Genomic DNA, 15,540 nt, shown 5'->3' on the forward strand with positions numbered 1-15,540 from the left:
TGCGCGGTCCAGGGCGGAGGGGAGGGAGGGGGGCGGGCTGCTCTAGGCAGCCTGGCGGACCACGCCCACGACTCTCTCTCGCCGCCGACCCCGGGGGATTGGCGGGAGGAGCGGCGCTTGCGCACTGGCGGGCGGCTCCGGGCACCGTTAGTGGGCGCGAGAGCCCCGGACCCCGAAGCCGCGCGCTTCGCTCCCCATGGGCCACGGCCCAGGGCGGCAGGTCCGGCTGAGGGCGACCCCAGTGGAGAAAGGACCCCGACCCTCCCGACTCCCGGCTCCGGGCTCCGGCCTCGTCCTCCGCTCCCACGCCCCGCCCGGCCTTTAGGGGAGGTGCAGCGCGGCCCGGGCATGGAGCGTCCCGGGCCCCTGGAGACTCGGCGGAGGGTTGGGCTCCAGGGAGCTCAGAGCTCTCTCGTTCAGGGACCCGAGAGTGACACGCGTGGGATCGCTTTGCAACCCACGTCTGCACCCCTGCACCCTCCCCTGCAGGAGCCCTCCCAGCCCCAGGACGCCCCCGCCCCAGCACCATCCCCCTGCAGGGGCCTGCCCAGCCCCGGGATGCCCCTGACATCCCCTTGGACAGACTGCAGAAAGCGCGGGGCGCTGCGTCCTCTCCACCTCTCTCTGACCCCAGACACATTGGGAGGGAGCGGTAGGTGGCGGGGCGCTGAGGTGGGACGCTGGGGGCAGGCGCACAGCCCACCGCCTCCCTGAGAGGCACCTGAGGACAGCGGGGAGCTGAGGGTGGTACCCTGGTGGGGAATCGGGAGGTGGAACTCGCCACCTGGCTGCCTGTGGCCCTCTCCTTTGCCCCAACCCTGACTGCCTCTCAGGTACAGCCACAGGTCAGCAAGGTGGCTGAACATTGAGGGTCGGTCCCGCTGTGGCTACGGGCAGAGGGCAGGCTGTGTCCATGCTCAGCCCTGACTCTGCCCCTCTGGGACACCTTGGTGGGTCTGAGACGCTACCGCAGGCCCTGGGGCAGAAGCCAGGAGGAGTGTCCACACAGCCTCAGCCCGTGGGAATCCAGCCTGCCTCCATTACTGCCGTCACCGGCTCCACCTTCGGAAAACATCTCAGCATCCAGCCTCTTTCCTCTGCCTCCTCTCAGGCCTCTGCCGTTCCCATGCAGGGCAGGCCGAGCTGTTTTTACAGCATGGAAAGTTATGTAAGGGAAGCCACACCGGCCGCAGATACAGGCACCAGCAGGTCCACTCGCATGCACACTCACGGCTGTGGCCTGCGGCAGATGGAGGCCCGCCCTGCCTTGTTTGTCCCTCAGTAGTGTGCGATGAGAGCACACCTGTGGGGGCCCTGCAGATGGGAAGGCTGCAGCGAGGCCCAGCTCAGAGGCCCCTGCTCAGGAACATGGCTGAGTCACACCCCAGGGAGAAGGTGCCCCGACAGGTGTGGCCAGCACGCCTTGCCAAGACCCCACGACCCCACCCACATGCATCTGTGGTCTTCTGGTAAGCAGGACACAGGCTGCCCAGGCCTCTAGCCATAGAGCCGATGGCCTTAGCCATCGGGATCAGCACAAGCAGCTAGGTTGGTGGTGGATGGTGGCTGTAACCTTCTCAACCCTGAGATTGCCCTCCGAGGGCAGGAGCAGCCCTTCTGCTGTGGGCCGGCCCTCCAGAGGGACTTCCTCTGGCAGCTTCAGGAATAGGACAACAGGGACCACCCTCAGCATCTTGGGGAGCGGGGGGCACCCTCTGCTTTGGCAACCAAGAAAACATCCCCCAACCCAGTTACCACCTCCTGCCCCCACCTCCTCCAGCCCCCGGGGTCGGACCAGAAAGCCTTGGTTGCCTCTGAACAGCAGGGACTGTCTGGCCAGAGGGGGCTTGAGGGACAGAGAACCCAGCCTGGAGGGTGCAAACTGTGGAAGATCTCAGTCCCTTTAGAAGGTTTGTTTTGCCAGGCCGGTCGTGGTGGCTCACGCTTGTAATCCCAGCACTTTGGGAGGCCGAGGCGGGCGGATCACAAGGTCAGGAGATCGAGACCACGGTGAAACCCCGTCTCTACTAAAAATGCAAAAAATTAGCCAGGCGTGGTGGCGGGCGCCTGTAGTCCCAGCTACTCGGAGAGGCTGAGGCAGGAGAATGGCGTGAACCCGGGAGGCGGACCTTGCAGTGAGCCGAGATTGCGCCACTGCACTCCAGCCTGGGCGATAAAGCGAGACTCCATCTCAAAAAAAAAAAAAAGAAAGTTTGTTTTGCCAAGGTTAATGACACGCCCATGACATCTCGGGAGGTGCCCAAGGTGCTTGTGGCACAGCTTGCTTTTATACATTTTAGGGAGACATGATTTATTTACATGGGTTCAATCTGAAAGAGCAGGATAAGTGGGGTGGTGTGGGGAGACCTCTATGTTATAGGTGGATTCAAAATGATTCTGATTGACAGTGGTTGGAAGAGTTATTCTCAATAGAAAGGAACGTCTGGGTTGCAGTAAGGGGTTGTGGTTTTCCACGCAGCTGAAGCCTCAGGTCGCCGGCTTCAGAGTGAATAGATTGTAAATGTTTCCTATCAGACTTAAGGCCTGTGTTGATGTTAATGCTAGTCGGCTTTTCCTGAATTCCAAAAGGGAGGAGGCATGACCCACGACCCCTTCCCGCCATGGTCTGAGCAAGTTTCCAGGTTAACACTGGAACGCCCTTGGCTGAGGGAAAGGGTCCATTCGGATGGCTGGGGGGCCTTAGAATTTAATTTTTGGTTTACATTCACCCCCTTCTGGCCAAGATTTGCCAGAGGCAACATCAATGGCTACCAAATCTTCATTGTGTCTCATAGCATTGCTGGGCTGGTGTGGCTGCCCACCCTCAGTCAATCCTGTCCCTCAGTGGGACTCCCTATGACCCAGGGACTTACAGTTAAAAGATTTACAGCCCATTAAATTTTCTAGGCCAGATAGGAATGGACATGGACCGGCATTCATTACCCCTTAAAACAATTTTTTTTTTTAAAGATGGAGTCTCGCTGTGTCCCCCAGGCTGGAGTACAGTGGCATGATCTTGGCTCACTGCAACCTCCGCCTCCCAGGTTCCACTGAGTCTCCTGCCTCAGCCCCCTGAGCAGCTGGAACTACAGGCATGCACCACCACGCCTGGCTAATTTTTATATTTTTGTAGAGACAGGGTTTCACCATGTTGGCCAGGCTGGTCTCGAACTCCTGACCTCGAGTGATCCGCCCTCCTCGGCCTCCCAAAGTGTTGGGATTGCAGGCATGAGCCACCGCACCCGATCTATCATGTAACATTTTTATAAATTCCTTTTTTACCAAATGTATTGCAACTCACACAGACCATTCACAACATGTGGACTTTCTAGTTTGTCCTGAACATCCCTTTTTTTAAACAACCAGTCATTTATTTAAGGACAAAACTTTACCATACAAGATTCTCATATAAAATTATTTTTCTTTTAACCTTACTTAACAAAAAGACCTCTTTATATCTATAACTTTCCTTGGTCTCTTGTATTTCCTTGTTCTTTTTACCTCGTTTTATACATAAACTTTAAATAAGCTTTGAATTAGACAAAATAATTTACCTTTTAATAAGAATTTTTGTAGAAAGAACGTTTTCCTATAATTTTTTTTTTTAGATGGAGTCTCACTCTGTTGCCCAAGCTGGAGTGCAATGGCTTGATCTCAGCTCACTGCAACCTCCCGCTCCCAGGTTCAAGTGATTCTCCTGTCTCAGCTTCCCAAGTAGGTGGGACTACAGGCATGCGCTACCACACCTGGCTAATTTTTGTATTTTTCAGTAGAGATGGGGTTTTGCCATGTTGGCCAGGCTGGTCTCAAATTCCTGATCTCAGGTGATCTACCTGCCTCGGCCTCCCAAAATTCTGGGATTACAGGTGTGAGCCACCTCGGGAGACTGAGGCAGGAGAATGGTGTGAACCCCAGGGGGCGGAGCCTGCAGTGAGCCGAGATTATGCCACTGCACTCCAGCCTGGGCGACAGAGCGAGACTCCATCTCAAAAAAAAAAAAAAAAAAAAGTTATTATCAGTAGAAGGGAATATCTGGTTACAATATCGGGTTGTGGAGATGAAGGTTTTTTTGGGGTTTTTTTTTTTTTTTTTTGAGATGGAGTCTTGCTCTGTAGCCCAGGCTGGAGTACAGTGGCACAATCTCGGCTCACTGCAAGCTCTGCCTCCTGGGTTCAGGCCATTCTCCTGCCTCAGCCTCCCGAGTAGCTGGGACTACAGGCGCCCGCCACCACGCCCGGCTCATTTTTTGTACTTTTAGTAGAAACGGGGTTTCACTGTGTTAACCAGGATGGTCTCGATCTTCTGACCTCATGATCCACCCGCCTCGGCCTCCCAAAGTGCTAGGATTACAGGCGTGAGCCACCGCGCCCGGCAGAGATGAAGGTTTTATCGCAGATGAAGCCACCAGGTCACAGGCCTCAGAGAATCAATTATAAATGCTTCTTATCAGACTCAAGGCCTGAGGTGATGCTGATGCTGGTCAGCTGTGCCTGAATTCCAACAGGGAAGAGGCATGAGGTGTGTCCGACCCCCTTCCCATCACAGCTGAGCTAGTTTTTCAGGTTAACTTTGGAACGCCCGTGGCTAAGACCAGGGGTCCATTCAGACAGTTCAGGGCTTATCATTTTATTTTTGGTTTATGAGGGAACCTAGAAGGCAACGCACACACACCTCACTCCTCCCAGCGGGGGACACCGGCCAGACCCCAAGCTCCATACTCCCACCCTCAGCACCCACCCAGGCCAGAAGCCGGGGGCACCTTGGTGCCACCTTAGTGCCTATTCTGTGGAGGCTCCACCGGACAGTGCAGTTGATGCCCAGGGCCAAGGGGGCTCTGCCTGGGAGGCTGTTCACCTGCCTGGGTGCAGGACCCCAGAGGGACCCCAGGCCACCCCTGGCCTGCCCATACCCACAGGAATCCCGACCTTGGGCTGCCTGTCTATTGCACCAGAACCCTCCCAGGGCTGACTCAGAGTGACTCTGAGTGGGGGACGCTCACCCCAGGGGAGGAAACGGGGCTCTGGGGTAAGAGGTCCCGGCCGGGGTCCCACAGATGCCAGGCACCTGCCATCTCCAGGGCACTGCTGTCACGGAAGACAACACTGCTCCCTCATTACCTGTGGCCCGGCCACCTCAGCGGCCCAAGGAGGTGAACTCACAGCCATGTTCGGTAAATGGGGCCTGGCTGTCTTTCCTGGGAGAGAGCAGAGGCATGGGGCCAAAGGGAACCAGGGATGCCTGCCCATCCCTTCTCTCATTCAGGCTCACTTGGTCATGGTGCAGTGACCACAGGACCTCCACATGCCAGGAACTGGGTTCGCCCCACCCCACCCCCTGCACCGGGCCAGCGAGGGGATGGCCCAGAAGAGGGGGAGGACCATCTGGCTTCACCAGTGCTGGACACGTGCTCTGTGGCCACCCGCTCTGCCTCCTCTCTGGCCTGATACAGGGGTGTGGGACAGGTGACTGCACCTCAGCCCTTCAAGGCCTTCCCCAGGGGGAGGGGAGGGGGGTGGAGCCTGGCGCTGCGTGATCCAGCCGAGATGTGCTCGGACTCAGGCCCTGCAGGGCATGGGTCATCGAAGGTGTGCCCTGCCCCCGGCCAGGGCTCCCCCGTCCCACAGGAAGCCAGGGGCCTTGCTCCTGCAAGCTGCCCTTTGGCTGGACCGGGCCCCACTGGCCAGACCTGGGCTCTTTCTCTCTCTGCACCCTGCACCAAGGCCAGGCTCTCTGCCAGGCCACTCCTGGGGACACAGGGAGGCGCAGGCTGCTTCCAGCCACAATCTCTGGCAAGCACCTAGGACCTTGTCCCCAGCTGCCAAGTATCCCCCCGGGCCATGTGTGCCCTGTCTCCTTGGCAGGTGCGGGCCACGGACAAAGCTGCCCAGATGTGGTGGGGGAGAAGCCCCAGGCCTGTGCTGTGTCTGGGGGCCCTGCCGCTGACCTGTGGGGTCTCCATGACATCAGCAAGCCCCCTGCTGCAAGCCTGGAGAGGAGCCCCAGCCCCATCTGGCACTCGAGGAAATCAGCTCAGAGAGGTTGAGTAACTCAGGAAGGCCACACAGCCAGTGACAAAGCTGTGATTCGCACAGGCCTGGGTGACTCCAGCATGCTTCCCTCTCCGGGACGTCACCGGTGGCAGCTGCTTCCTTCTAGAGCCGGCAGGCAGGTGACCTCACCCTCCTCAGAGCCATCGCTCTGCTGCTGGACCCTGTGGGGCTGGGCTCCCCCAGCCAAGCCCAGGGACCCAGCACCACTTGGGGCAGGATGTCAGGAACACAGAGCCTACCCTTCCAACCTGGGCCCGGCTGGGTCTGGTCATTTGGGACGGTGAGGCCACCTGGATATCTAGGGTCCTACAGTAGACAGGGATGGGGCAGTCCTCGGGGACAGGGACACCTGCCTTCCACACACAACCACACTGGGGCTGAAGACGCCAGCCTGGGAGACTGTGATTTGGACCCTGACAGTAGCATGTGGTCTTAGCGTGTATGTGGTCTTAGTGCGCAGTGAGCCGAGATCACGCCACTGCACTCCAGCGTGGGCGACAGAGCAAGATTCCGTCTCAAAAAAAAAAAAAAAAAAAAAAGAGTTACTATCAGTAGAAGGGAATGTCTGGTTACAATACGGGGTTGTTGAGATGAAGGTTTGTTTTTGTTTTTTTTTTTGAGATGGAGTCTTGCTCTGTAGCCCAGGCTGGAGCTTAGCCTGTGTGTGGTCTTAGCGTGTGTGAGGTCTTAGCGTGTGTGAGGTCTTAGTGTGAGGTCTTAGCGTGTGTGAGGTCTTTGTGTGTGTGGTCTTAGCGTGTGTGAGGTCTTAGCATGTGTGGTCTTAGCGTGTGTGTGGTCTTAGCATGTGTGAGGTCTTAGCGTGTGTGTGGTCTTAGCATGTGTGGTCTTAGCATGTGTGGTCTTAGCGTGTGTGTGGCCTTAGCGTGTGTGAGGTCTTAGCGTGTGTGTGGTCTTAGCGTGTGTGTGGTCTTAGCGTGTGTGTGGCCTTAGCGTGTGTGAGGTCTTAGCATGTATGGTCTTAGCATGTGTGAGGTCTTAGCGTGTGTGAGGTATTAGCATTTGTGTGTGGTCTTAGCATGTGTGAGGTATTAGCATGTGTGAGGTCTTAGCATGTGTGGTCTTAGCGTGTGTGAGGTCTTAGCATGTGTGAGGTATTAGCATTTGTGTGTGGTCTTAGCGTGTGTGTGGTCTTAGTGTGTGTGGGGTCTTAGTGTGTCGTGAATCACTTTCTTTTTTTTTTTTGAGACCGAGTCTCACTCTGTCGCCCAGGCTGGAGTGCAGTGGCGCGATCTCGGCTCACTGCAAGCTCTGCCTCCCGGGTTCACGCCATTCTCCTGCCTCAGCCTCCCGAGTAGCTGGGACTACAGGCGCATGCCACCACGCCTGGCTAATTTTTTTGCATTTTTAGTAGAGACGGGGTTTCACCGTGTTAGGCAGGATGGTCTCAAACTCCTGACCTTGTGATCCGCCCGCCTCGGCCTCCCAAAGTGCTGGGATTACAGGCATGAGCCACCGCGCCTGGTGGTCGTGAGTCATTTTCACGTGTACCAGCATCTTGGTGTGTGTGGTGTGGGTGTGGACTGAAAGTGTGCTGCGCCCTTACTGTGTGACCCATCGTCTTAGTGTGTGACGCGTCATCTTAGTGTGTGGTGTGGCTGGTGGCGGCTATAGTGTCCAGCAAGGAGGGCAAGCCCCTGTGCCCACTCAGGGGAGCAGGTGCCGTCTCCACACCCGGGCCCTTGGTGTTCCCACATTAGCACCTGTCCCAATGGCTGGGCGGCTGGTCCTGACAGACACTGGATCTGGGAGCTGAGGTCCCCACCCAGTGTCTGTCAGCCACACACTCCTGTGGTCAGAGCTGCAGGAGGAGAGCAGGCAGGGAAGGGAGGGAGTGCTGGGAGCCCACGACGGCCCTGGATCTGAGTTCCAGGAGCTGGCAGAGAAACATGGGGCTTCTGGGCCAGGCACGGTGGCTCACGCCTGTAATCCCAGCACTTTGGGAGGCTGAGGCGGGCGGATCACCTGAGGTTGGGAGTTTGAGACCAGCCTGACCAGCATGGAGAAACCCCATCTCTACTAAAAATACAAAATTAGTCTGGCATGGTGGCGGGTGCCTGTAATCCCAGCTACTCAGGAGGATGAAGCAGGAAAATTGCTTCAACTCGGGAGGTGGAAGTTGCCGTGAGCCGAGATCGCGCCATTGCCCTCCAACCTGGGCAACGAGAGTGAGACTCCATCTCAAAAAAAGAAAAATGGGGCTTCCGAGGAGGTCTCAGCCCAACACTGCCCTCGCCTTCCCTCCAGAGGCTGCAGCCCCTTACTCTCAACCAGGGTCAGGACCCCAGGCCTCCCCTGCAGGGCTCAGGATGGGAAAGGTTCGCCTGCAAAGGGATGGGCATCTCTGTCCCCCAGGAATTCCCCTTTTGGGTCGGGGCAGGTGTGGTTGCTCTGGCTGGGCCCTCCCTCGCCTGCAGCATGGCCCCACGCCCAGCCGGCCTGTTTTAAATAGGAGGCCACAGGCTCCATCCTGCTTCAGAGCTGCCGGCTGCCCCGGCAATGGCTGAGCACCGAAGCATGGACGGGAGAATGGAAGCAGCCACACGGGGGGGCTCCCACCTCCAGGTACCGTGGGGGGGGGGTTGAGTGAGGGGGTTGGGGTGGGGGGGCCCTGCCTCAAGGTACCAAGGTGGGGGTTGGGGTGGGGGGGCCCTGCCTCGAGGTACTGTGGGGGGGCTGGGGTGGGGGGTAGGGGTTGGGGGGTGGGGTTGGCCGGGGGGCTCCCGCCTTGAGGTACCAGGGGCTGGGTTGGGGGGTCTCCTTCCCATGCCTGGCCCCGTGTGCCATCAGGAACAGGATTGCATCGTGACGATGGGGCAGGTCATCCCTGAGTGCCTCTTTATCCTGAAGAGGGCTGTGTCCCATTGTGGGTACATAGTGTGTGCTGGACCATTGGGGGTACAGAGTGTGTGCTGGACCATTGGGGGTACAGAGTGTGTGCTGGACCATTGGGGGTACAGAGTGTGTGCTGGACCATTGGGGGTGCACAGTGTGTGCTGGACCACTGGGGGGTACAGAGTGTGTGCTGGACCATTGGGGTACAGGTGTGTGCTGGACCATTGGGGGTACAGAGTGTGTGCTGGACCATTGGGGGTGCACAGTGTGTGCTGGACCACTGGGGGGTACAGAGTGTGTGCTGGACCATTGGGGGTGCACAGTGTGTGCTGGACCACTGGGGGGTACAGAGTGTGTGCTGGACCATTGGGGGTGCACAGTGTGTGCTGGACCATGGGGGTGCACAGTGTGTGCTGGACCATTGGGGGTGCACAGTGTGTGCTGGACCATGGGGGTGCACAGTGTGTGCTGGACCATCGGGGGTGCACAGTGTGTGCTGGACCATCGGGGGTGCACAGTGTGTGCTGGACCATCGGGGTACAGAGTGTGTGCTGGACCATCGGGGGTGCACAGTGTGTGCTGGACCATCGGGGGTGCACAGTGTGTGCTGGACCATCGGGGGTGCACAGTGTGTGCTGGACCATCGGGGGTACAGAGTGTGTGCTGGACCATCGGGGGTACAGAGTGTGTGCTGGACCATCGGGGGTGCACAGTGTGTGCGGACCATCGGGGTACAGAGTGTGTGCGGACCATCGGGGGTGCACAGTGTGTGCGGACCATCGGGGGTACAGAGTGTGTGCGGACCATCGGGGGTGCACAGTGTGTGCGGACCATCGGGGGTGCACAGTGTGTGCGGACCATCGGGGGTCAGAGTGTGTGCGGACCATCGGGGTGCACAGTGTGTGCGGACCATCGGGGGTACAGAGTGTGTGCCGGACCATCGGGGGTGCACAGTGTGTGCTGGACCATCGGGGGTACAGAGTGTGTGCCGGACCATCGGGGGTGCACAGTGTGTGCTGGACCATCGGGGGTACAGAGTGTGTGCTGGACCATCGGGAGTGCACAGTGTGTGCTGGACCATCGGGGGTGCACAGTGTGTGCTGGACCATTGGGGGTGCACAGTGTGTGCTGGACCATTGGGGGTGCATAGTGTGTGCTGGACAGACCCTGGGAGAACACTGCAGACACTGCCTGTCCAGGCACTGCGCATCTCATGGGTTACCCACATGTGAACATGTGTTGGCCACCTGGCACAGCGCAGAGCCAGACGGGGTGGAGAGGCCAGTGTAGTCCTGTCTCGCACACACGCACGTGCACATGCAGGGTGGGGTCTGGCTCCTCTCTGACCAGGGGTCCAGGCCCTGCCTCATCTCAGAAGCCCTGGAGGCCTTGACTGGCCCTCCAGACCCCAGAGCTCCCACTTCTGCTGGCCTGGCAGCCCCCACTAGGGGGGATGGCGCTGCCCTGTCTATGCGCCAGGTGGAGATGAGGAGTGGGGACTGGAGTCAGAAAGACCCTTCTGAGCCTCTTAGCCTCCCTGCTCAGACGGCCATGGGGACGCAGCGTGAGCAGAGCCATGTGCCCGGTGGTGGAGCTCCTGGCCAAGCTGCCTGGAGGCCTGTGCGGCCCACACACCCGAGGGGAGCCATCCCCACCTGGTGTCCCCAGGCCCTGAAGCTTCTGGCTCGCTCTAACACCTCCCCAGAGTACCTTGGAGCAGGCTTGGGCAGCGGGACAGCCTCACGGACCAGAGCTAGGCCTGTCCCAGGACCCCAGAGCCTCCAGCGCAGGACGGGGAAGGCAGTGGCTGGGCTTACTGGGGCCCTTGTGTCTCCGCAGCTGGCCCTGGCACTCAGCTCAGTGGGGCCACCCTGAGCCACAGACCTGAGCAGTGTCTAGGCTAGACGCTTCCTGGAGTTGGCTGGATGGGCCTGGCACAGTCAGTCTTCAGCAGGTCACACTGGGGGCTGGGGTGGGTGCAGCCATCAGAGGCAAGAAGGGCAAGTCTTCCCCAGGGCCCCAGACCCCACGTGGGGCCCATGGACATGCTACAGTACTTGCCTTTTGGGCAGATCACCTGGGCCTGTGGCTCCCCAGAGGCCCTGCCACCTGGAGGGGCGGCAGCACAGACCCACTCAGCACAACCCTGCCTGCAAACAGGGCCAGGCAGGGCCTGAGCACCCCGTTCTCTGAGTCCTGCTGCCCCAGCAGCCCAAACTCAAACTCAGCTCCAAGGCTACACTGAGACGTGCCAGGGATGGGTGTATCCGGGGAGAAGGGTGCAGTGTCAGAGCACCCTGGGAGGGGCTTGTCCGAACCACCGAGCAGGTAGGGCGGGGCACTGGTGGCTGAGGGACACGACAGGCCCAGGGTGGGGAGGCCTGAGTGGGTGCAGGCTGGGCCCTGCTGAGGCCGCTCTTTGCACGCAGGCTGCAGCCCAGACGCCCCCCAGGCCGGGGCCACCATCAGCGCCACCGCAGCCGCCCAAGGAGGGGCACCAGGAGGGGCTGGTGGAGCTGCCCGCCTCGTTCCGGGAGCTGATCACCTTCTTCTGCACCAACGCCACCATCCACGGCGCCATCCACCTGGTCTGCTCCCGTGGGAACCGCCTCAAGACGACGTCCTGGGGGCTGTTGTCCCTGGGAGCCCTGGTCGCGCTCTGCTGGCAGCTGGGGCTCCTCTTTGAGCGTCACTGGCACCGCCCGGTCCTCATGGCTGTCTCTGTGCACTCAGAGCGCAAGCTGCTCCCGCTGGTCACCCTGTGTGACGGGAACCCACGCCGGTGAGGGCCGGGGCTGTCGGTGGGAGGGGCGGCCGCCCCAGCTCCTCGCCCCTGTGACCGTCTCTAACCAAAGCCCCACTGGCCCCTGTAGCCGAGGAGGGGGCCCGGTGTGGTCAGTGCCACCCTCCTGGTCACTGTGACCTCCCCAAACCTCGATGCCCAGCCGGGACCTCTCGGACCACCGAGGAGGGGGTTCGGTGTGGTCAGTGCCACCCTGGAGGGTCACCCAGGCACTTGGGAGCCTGGAAGGAGAGGTGGGGGAGGGCGAGGCTCTCCAGAAGGAGGGAAGGTGGGAGGGGGTGTGAGTGGGCCGGGCTCCGGGGCCGACCTCACCGGCAGCCACGGCCTCCAACTCCAGCTCTGGGTCCAGCTCACCCCACTGGGCGTCCTGAGTGGGGGAGGGGCTGCTGTCCCGACAGCACACACTGGGATGCTGGGGCCAGTGTGTGCGAGGCCCCGGGCCGGCAACTCTGACTCCAGGGCCCCGCTTCCCAGGCCGAGTCCGGTCCTCCGCCATCTGGAGCTGCTGGACGAGTTTGCCAGAGAGAACATTGAGGCCCTGTACAGTGTCAACTTCAGCAAAGGCAGAGCCGCCCTCTCTGCCCCTGTCCCCCGCCGCGAGCCCCACTTCCACCTGGACCAGGAGATCCGTCTGCAGAGGCTGAGCCACTCAGGCAGCCGGGTCAGAGTGGGGTTCAGACTGGTGAGTGTCCCAGCCGGGGCCTGCGGCCGCCAGGGCCTCAAGTAGGGAGCACGGCCCTGCGCTGCTGGTACCTCGAGTGGGGAGCACGACCTCGGGCTGCTGGTGTGGGGCTGCGGCCGCCAGGGCCTCAAGTGGGGAGCGGGGCCCGGGCTGTGGCCACAGACCTGACCCCCCCTCCCCTCTCCCAGTGCAACAGCACGGGCGGCGACTGCTTTTACCGCAGCTACGCGTCAGGCGTGGCAGCTGTCCAGGACTGGTACCACTTCCACTATGTGGATATCCTGGCCCTGCTGCCTGCGGCGTGGGAGGACAGCCACGGGAGCCAGGACGACCACTTCGTCCTCTCCTGCAGTTACGATGGCACAGACTGCCAGGCGCGGTGAGTGTGGCAGGCAGGGGCCACTCCTTCTGTCCCACCCCGCAGAGCATGGCCACACCCCTGGGGTACCTCTGGCTGAATGCTGGGAGCCACCCAAGGCTGGCCAGGAGGAACCTTCCGCAGAGACAGGGCAGGCCATGGCCCCTCAGGCCAGTGTGACGGGCACGGGTGGCCGACATTCAAGGTCTGAGCTTGGTTTCTCATTCCAGACAGTTCCGGACCTTCCACCACCCCACCTATGGCAGCTGCTACACGGTCGATGGCATCTGGACAGCTCAGCGCCCCGGCATCACCCACGGTGAGTGCCAGCCCCTGGCCGGTGCGGGGGCAGGGGACAGGTCAGGTGGCCTCACACCAGCCCTTGGCCTCCCAGGAGTCGGCCTGGTCCTCAGGGTTGAGCAGCAGCCTCACCTCCCTCTGCTGTCCACGCGGGCCGGCATCAAGGTCATGGTTCACGGCCGTAACCACACGCCCTTCCTGGGGCACCACAGCTTCAGTATCCGGCCAGGGACGGAGGCCACCATCAGCATCCGAGAGGTGAGCTGGCCTCTGCAGCAAACCTCCGGCCCGGGCCTCCTGCCCAGCCTGGGCTTTGGGGGGTGGGGACAGGGCCCATGGAACTGAAGCGTCCCCTCCCAGGATGAGGTGCACCGGCTCGGGAGCCCCTACGGCCACTGCACGGCAGGCAGGGAAGGCGTGGAGGTGGAGCTGCTATACAACACCTCCTACACCAGGCAGGTGAGGCTGGGCTGGCAGGGGCTGCGGGGGGGGGAATGGGGGAGGGGTCTGGGAGAGTACTAGAGGGCCTGGGAACGGGGCAGTCCCCGTGGAGGCCCCCACTCTGTCCCCCGTGTCCCCGCTCCATCCCGTGTCTCTGCTCCATCCCCCGTGTCTCTGCTCCATCTCGTGTCTCTGCTCCGTCCCCCGTGTCCCCGCTCTGTCCCCTGGGTCTCCGCTCCATCCCATGTTCCTGCTCATCCCCTGTGTCCCCAGGCCTGCCTGGTGTCCTGCTTCCAGCAGCTGATGGTGGAGACCTGCTCCTGTGGCTACTACCTCCACCCTCTGCCGGCGGGGGCTGAGTACTGCAGCTCTGCCCGGCACCCTGCCTGGGGTGAGTCCTGCTCACTGCCTCCCACTCTGCCAGCCATGAGCAGGGGGTCACGGTGAGCCTCACGCATGCCTCTGACCCCTCCCCAAGGACACTGCTTCTACCGCCTCTACCAGGACCTGGAGACCCACCGGCTCCCCTGTACCTCCCGCTGCCCCAGGCCCTGCAGGTGAGATGGGGGGTGTTGGGGTCGGGGCCAGGGATCATTGCCCCAGGTAGCATGGCAGGTGACACCCGGCTGTCTCTTCCAGGGAGTCTGCATTCAAGCTCTCCACTGGGACCTCCACGTGGCCTTCCGCCAAGTCAGCTGTGAGTCCCCAAAGTGGTGGGGTGGGGGTGTGGACAGCCAGGCAGACCCCACAGGTCCCACAGAGCCCACCCAAGACAAGGGCAGGGCCGGGGCTGACCCAGCCTATGCCCCATGGTCCCTGCCCCCACATCCACCCGTGGTACCCGGGATGGCCGGGGACATGGGGGAGCTGTGGCCACAGCAAACCTTCCGTGTGCAGGGCTGGACTCTGGCTGCGCTAGGTGAACAGGGACTGCCGCGTCAGAGCCACAGACAGAGGTGGGTGCACCCTCACCCTCCAGAGAGGCCCAGCCCCTCTCCCCTCAAAGCCCCCTCCCCATCATGAAGGTCTGGGCCAACGCCCTCATGCCTCTATCCTGCCCCAGGAGCAACCTGGCCAAAGTCAACATTGTCTACCAGGAGCTCAACTACCGCTCAGTGGAGGAGGCGCCCGTGTATTCGGTGAGCCTCGGCCCCCTGCCTGGGCTAGGGTGGGGGCAGCGCCAGTGGCTGGCCCTGCACAGAAGGGGCACAGGGGCCTGGGACCGCCCCTCATGCCCCCACCCCACCTGCAGGTGCCGCAGCTGCTCTCGGCCATGGGCAGCCTCTGCAGCCTGTGGTTTGGGGCCTCCGTCCTCTCCCTCCTGGAGCTCCTGGAGCTGCTGCTCGACGCTTCTGCCCTCACCCTGCTGCTAGGTGGCCGCCGGCTCCACAGGGCGTGGTTCTCCTGGCCCAGAGCCAGCCCTGCCTCAGGGGCGTCCACCATCAAGCCAGAGGCCAGTCAGATGCCCACGCCTGCAGGTGGGACGTCAGACCACCCGGGGCCCAGCAGACCTCATCTCCCACGGATGATGCTTCCAGGGGTTCTGGCGAGAGTCTCAACTGAAGAGAGTTGGGCTGGGACCCAGCCCCTTGAAACTCTGGACACCTGAACCAGACCTGCCAGGGCTGTGCGATCTCTTGGCCTGGTCCTTGGAGCTGTGGCAGCAGCAGGCTCCCCAGCGGCCCAGGGTGGGCCAGACCAGCGGCTGCAGGGCCTTCCCAGATCATCCAGCGGCCCAGGAAGCAGCACACGCGGCCATGGAGAGGCAGGCACCAGGCATGTCGGCGCCTCTGGTCAACCACCCTGGGGTGGGTCTCAAGGAGGCCCAGGGCGGAGGGGGGTTCCCGCGTGCACACAAGTGCAGCTGGACGTGCTGACACGCTGTGATGTGCCCGTGCTCCCTGTGTCTGTCTGTGCATGTCTACACGTCTGATGCACCTGTGTACGTGTGTCAAGCCTAGCCACCTCAGCTGCAGGGAGGCAGAAGGCAAGGCGGGCCCCACGGACACACTTGGGCTGCTCTGAAATAAAGCTGTTGACTCCACCTGGTGGC

At 61.3% G+C, this 15,540-nt stretch overlaps 1 protein-coding gene across 5 annotated transcripts; it reads left to right on the forward strand.

Annotated features, from left to right (window-relative positions):
• The first annotated feature begins 146 nt into the window (after positions 1-146).
• On the forward strand, positions 147-15,531 carry SCNN1D (sodium channel epithelial 1 delta subunit). 5 transcript variants are annotated; one of them, XM_030805261.1, is made up of 14 exons: positions 147-652; positions 8,521-8,633; positions 11,333-11,685; positions 12,181-12,388; positions 12,577-12,767; positions 12,977-13,065; positions 13,141-13,304; positions 13,407-13,505; positions 13,761-13,878; positions 13,966-14,044; positions 14,127-14,184; positions 14,385-14,443; positions 14,551-14,626; positions 14,740-15,139. In XM_030805261.1, exons 1-14 carry the CDS (start codon positions 349-351, stop codon positions 15,094-15,096), a joined length of 2,268 nt encoding a protein of 755 aa, XP_030661121.1. In that variant the 5' UTR covers positions 147-348; the 3' UTR covers positions 15,097-15,139. The 5 variants fall into 5 exon arrangements, 4 of the variants coding, with proteins under 4 accessions (XP_030661121.1, XP_030661120.1, XP_030661122.1 ...); XR_004028411.1 differs by having other exon boundaries at positions 12,977-13,304; positions 13,992-14,044; positions 14,740-14,867; XM_030805260.1 differs by having other exon boundaries at positions 12,977-13,304; positions 14,740-15,531.
• The last annotated feature ends 9 nt before the right edge of the window (positions 15,532-15,540 follow it).

The sequence above is a fragment of the Nomascus leucogenys genome, chromosome 24 (assembly GCF_006542625.1).
Source record: "Nomascus leucogenys isolate Asia chromosome 24, Asia_NLE_v1, whole genome shotgun sequence".
NCBI lineage: Eukaryota > Metazoa > Chordata > Mammalia > Primates > Hylobatidae > Nomascus > Nomascus leucogenys.

Coding starts and splice junctions, on each gene's coding strand:
- SCNN1D (XM_030805260.1), top strand. CDS start 349: ATGGAGCGTCCCGGGCCCCTGGAGACTCGGCGGAGGGTTGGGCTCCAG. Junction 13,305..13,406: donor CCACCATCAGCATCCGAGAG/GTGAGCTGGCCT, acceptor GTCCCCTCCCAG/GATGAGGTGCACCGGCTCGG. Junction 14,444..14,550: donor CGTCAGAGCCACAGACAGAG/GTGGGTGCACCC, acceptor ATCCTGCCCCAG/GAGCAACCTGGCCAAAGTCA.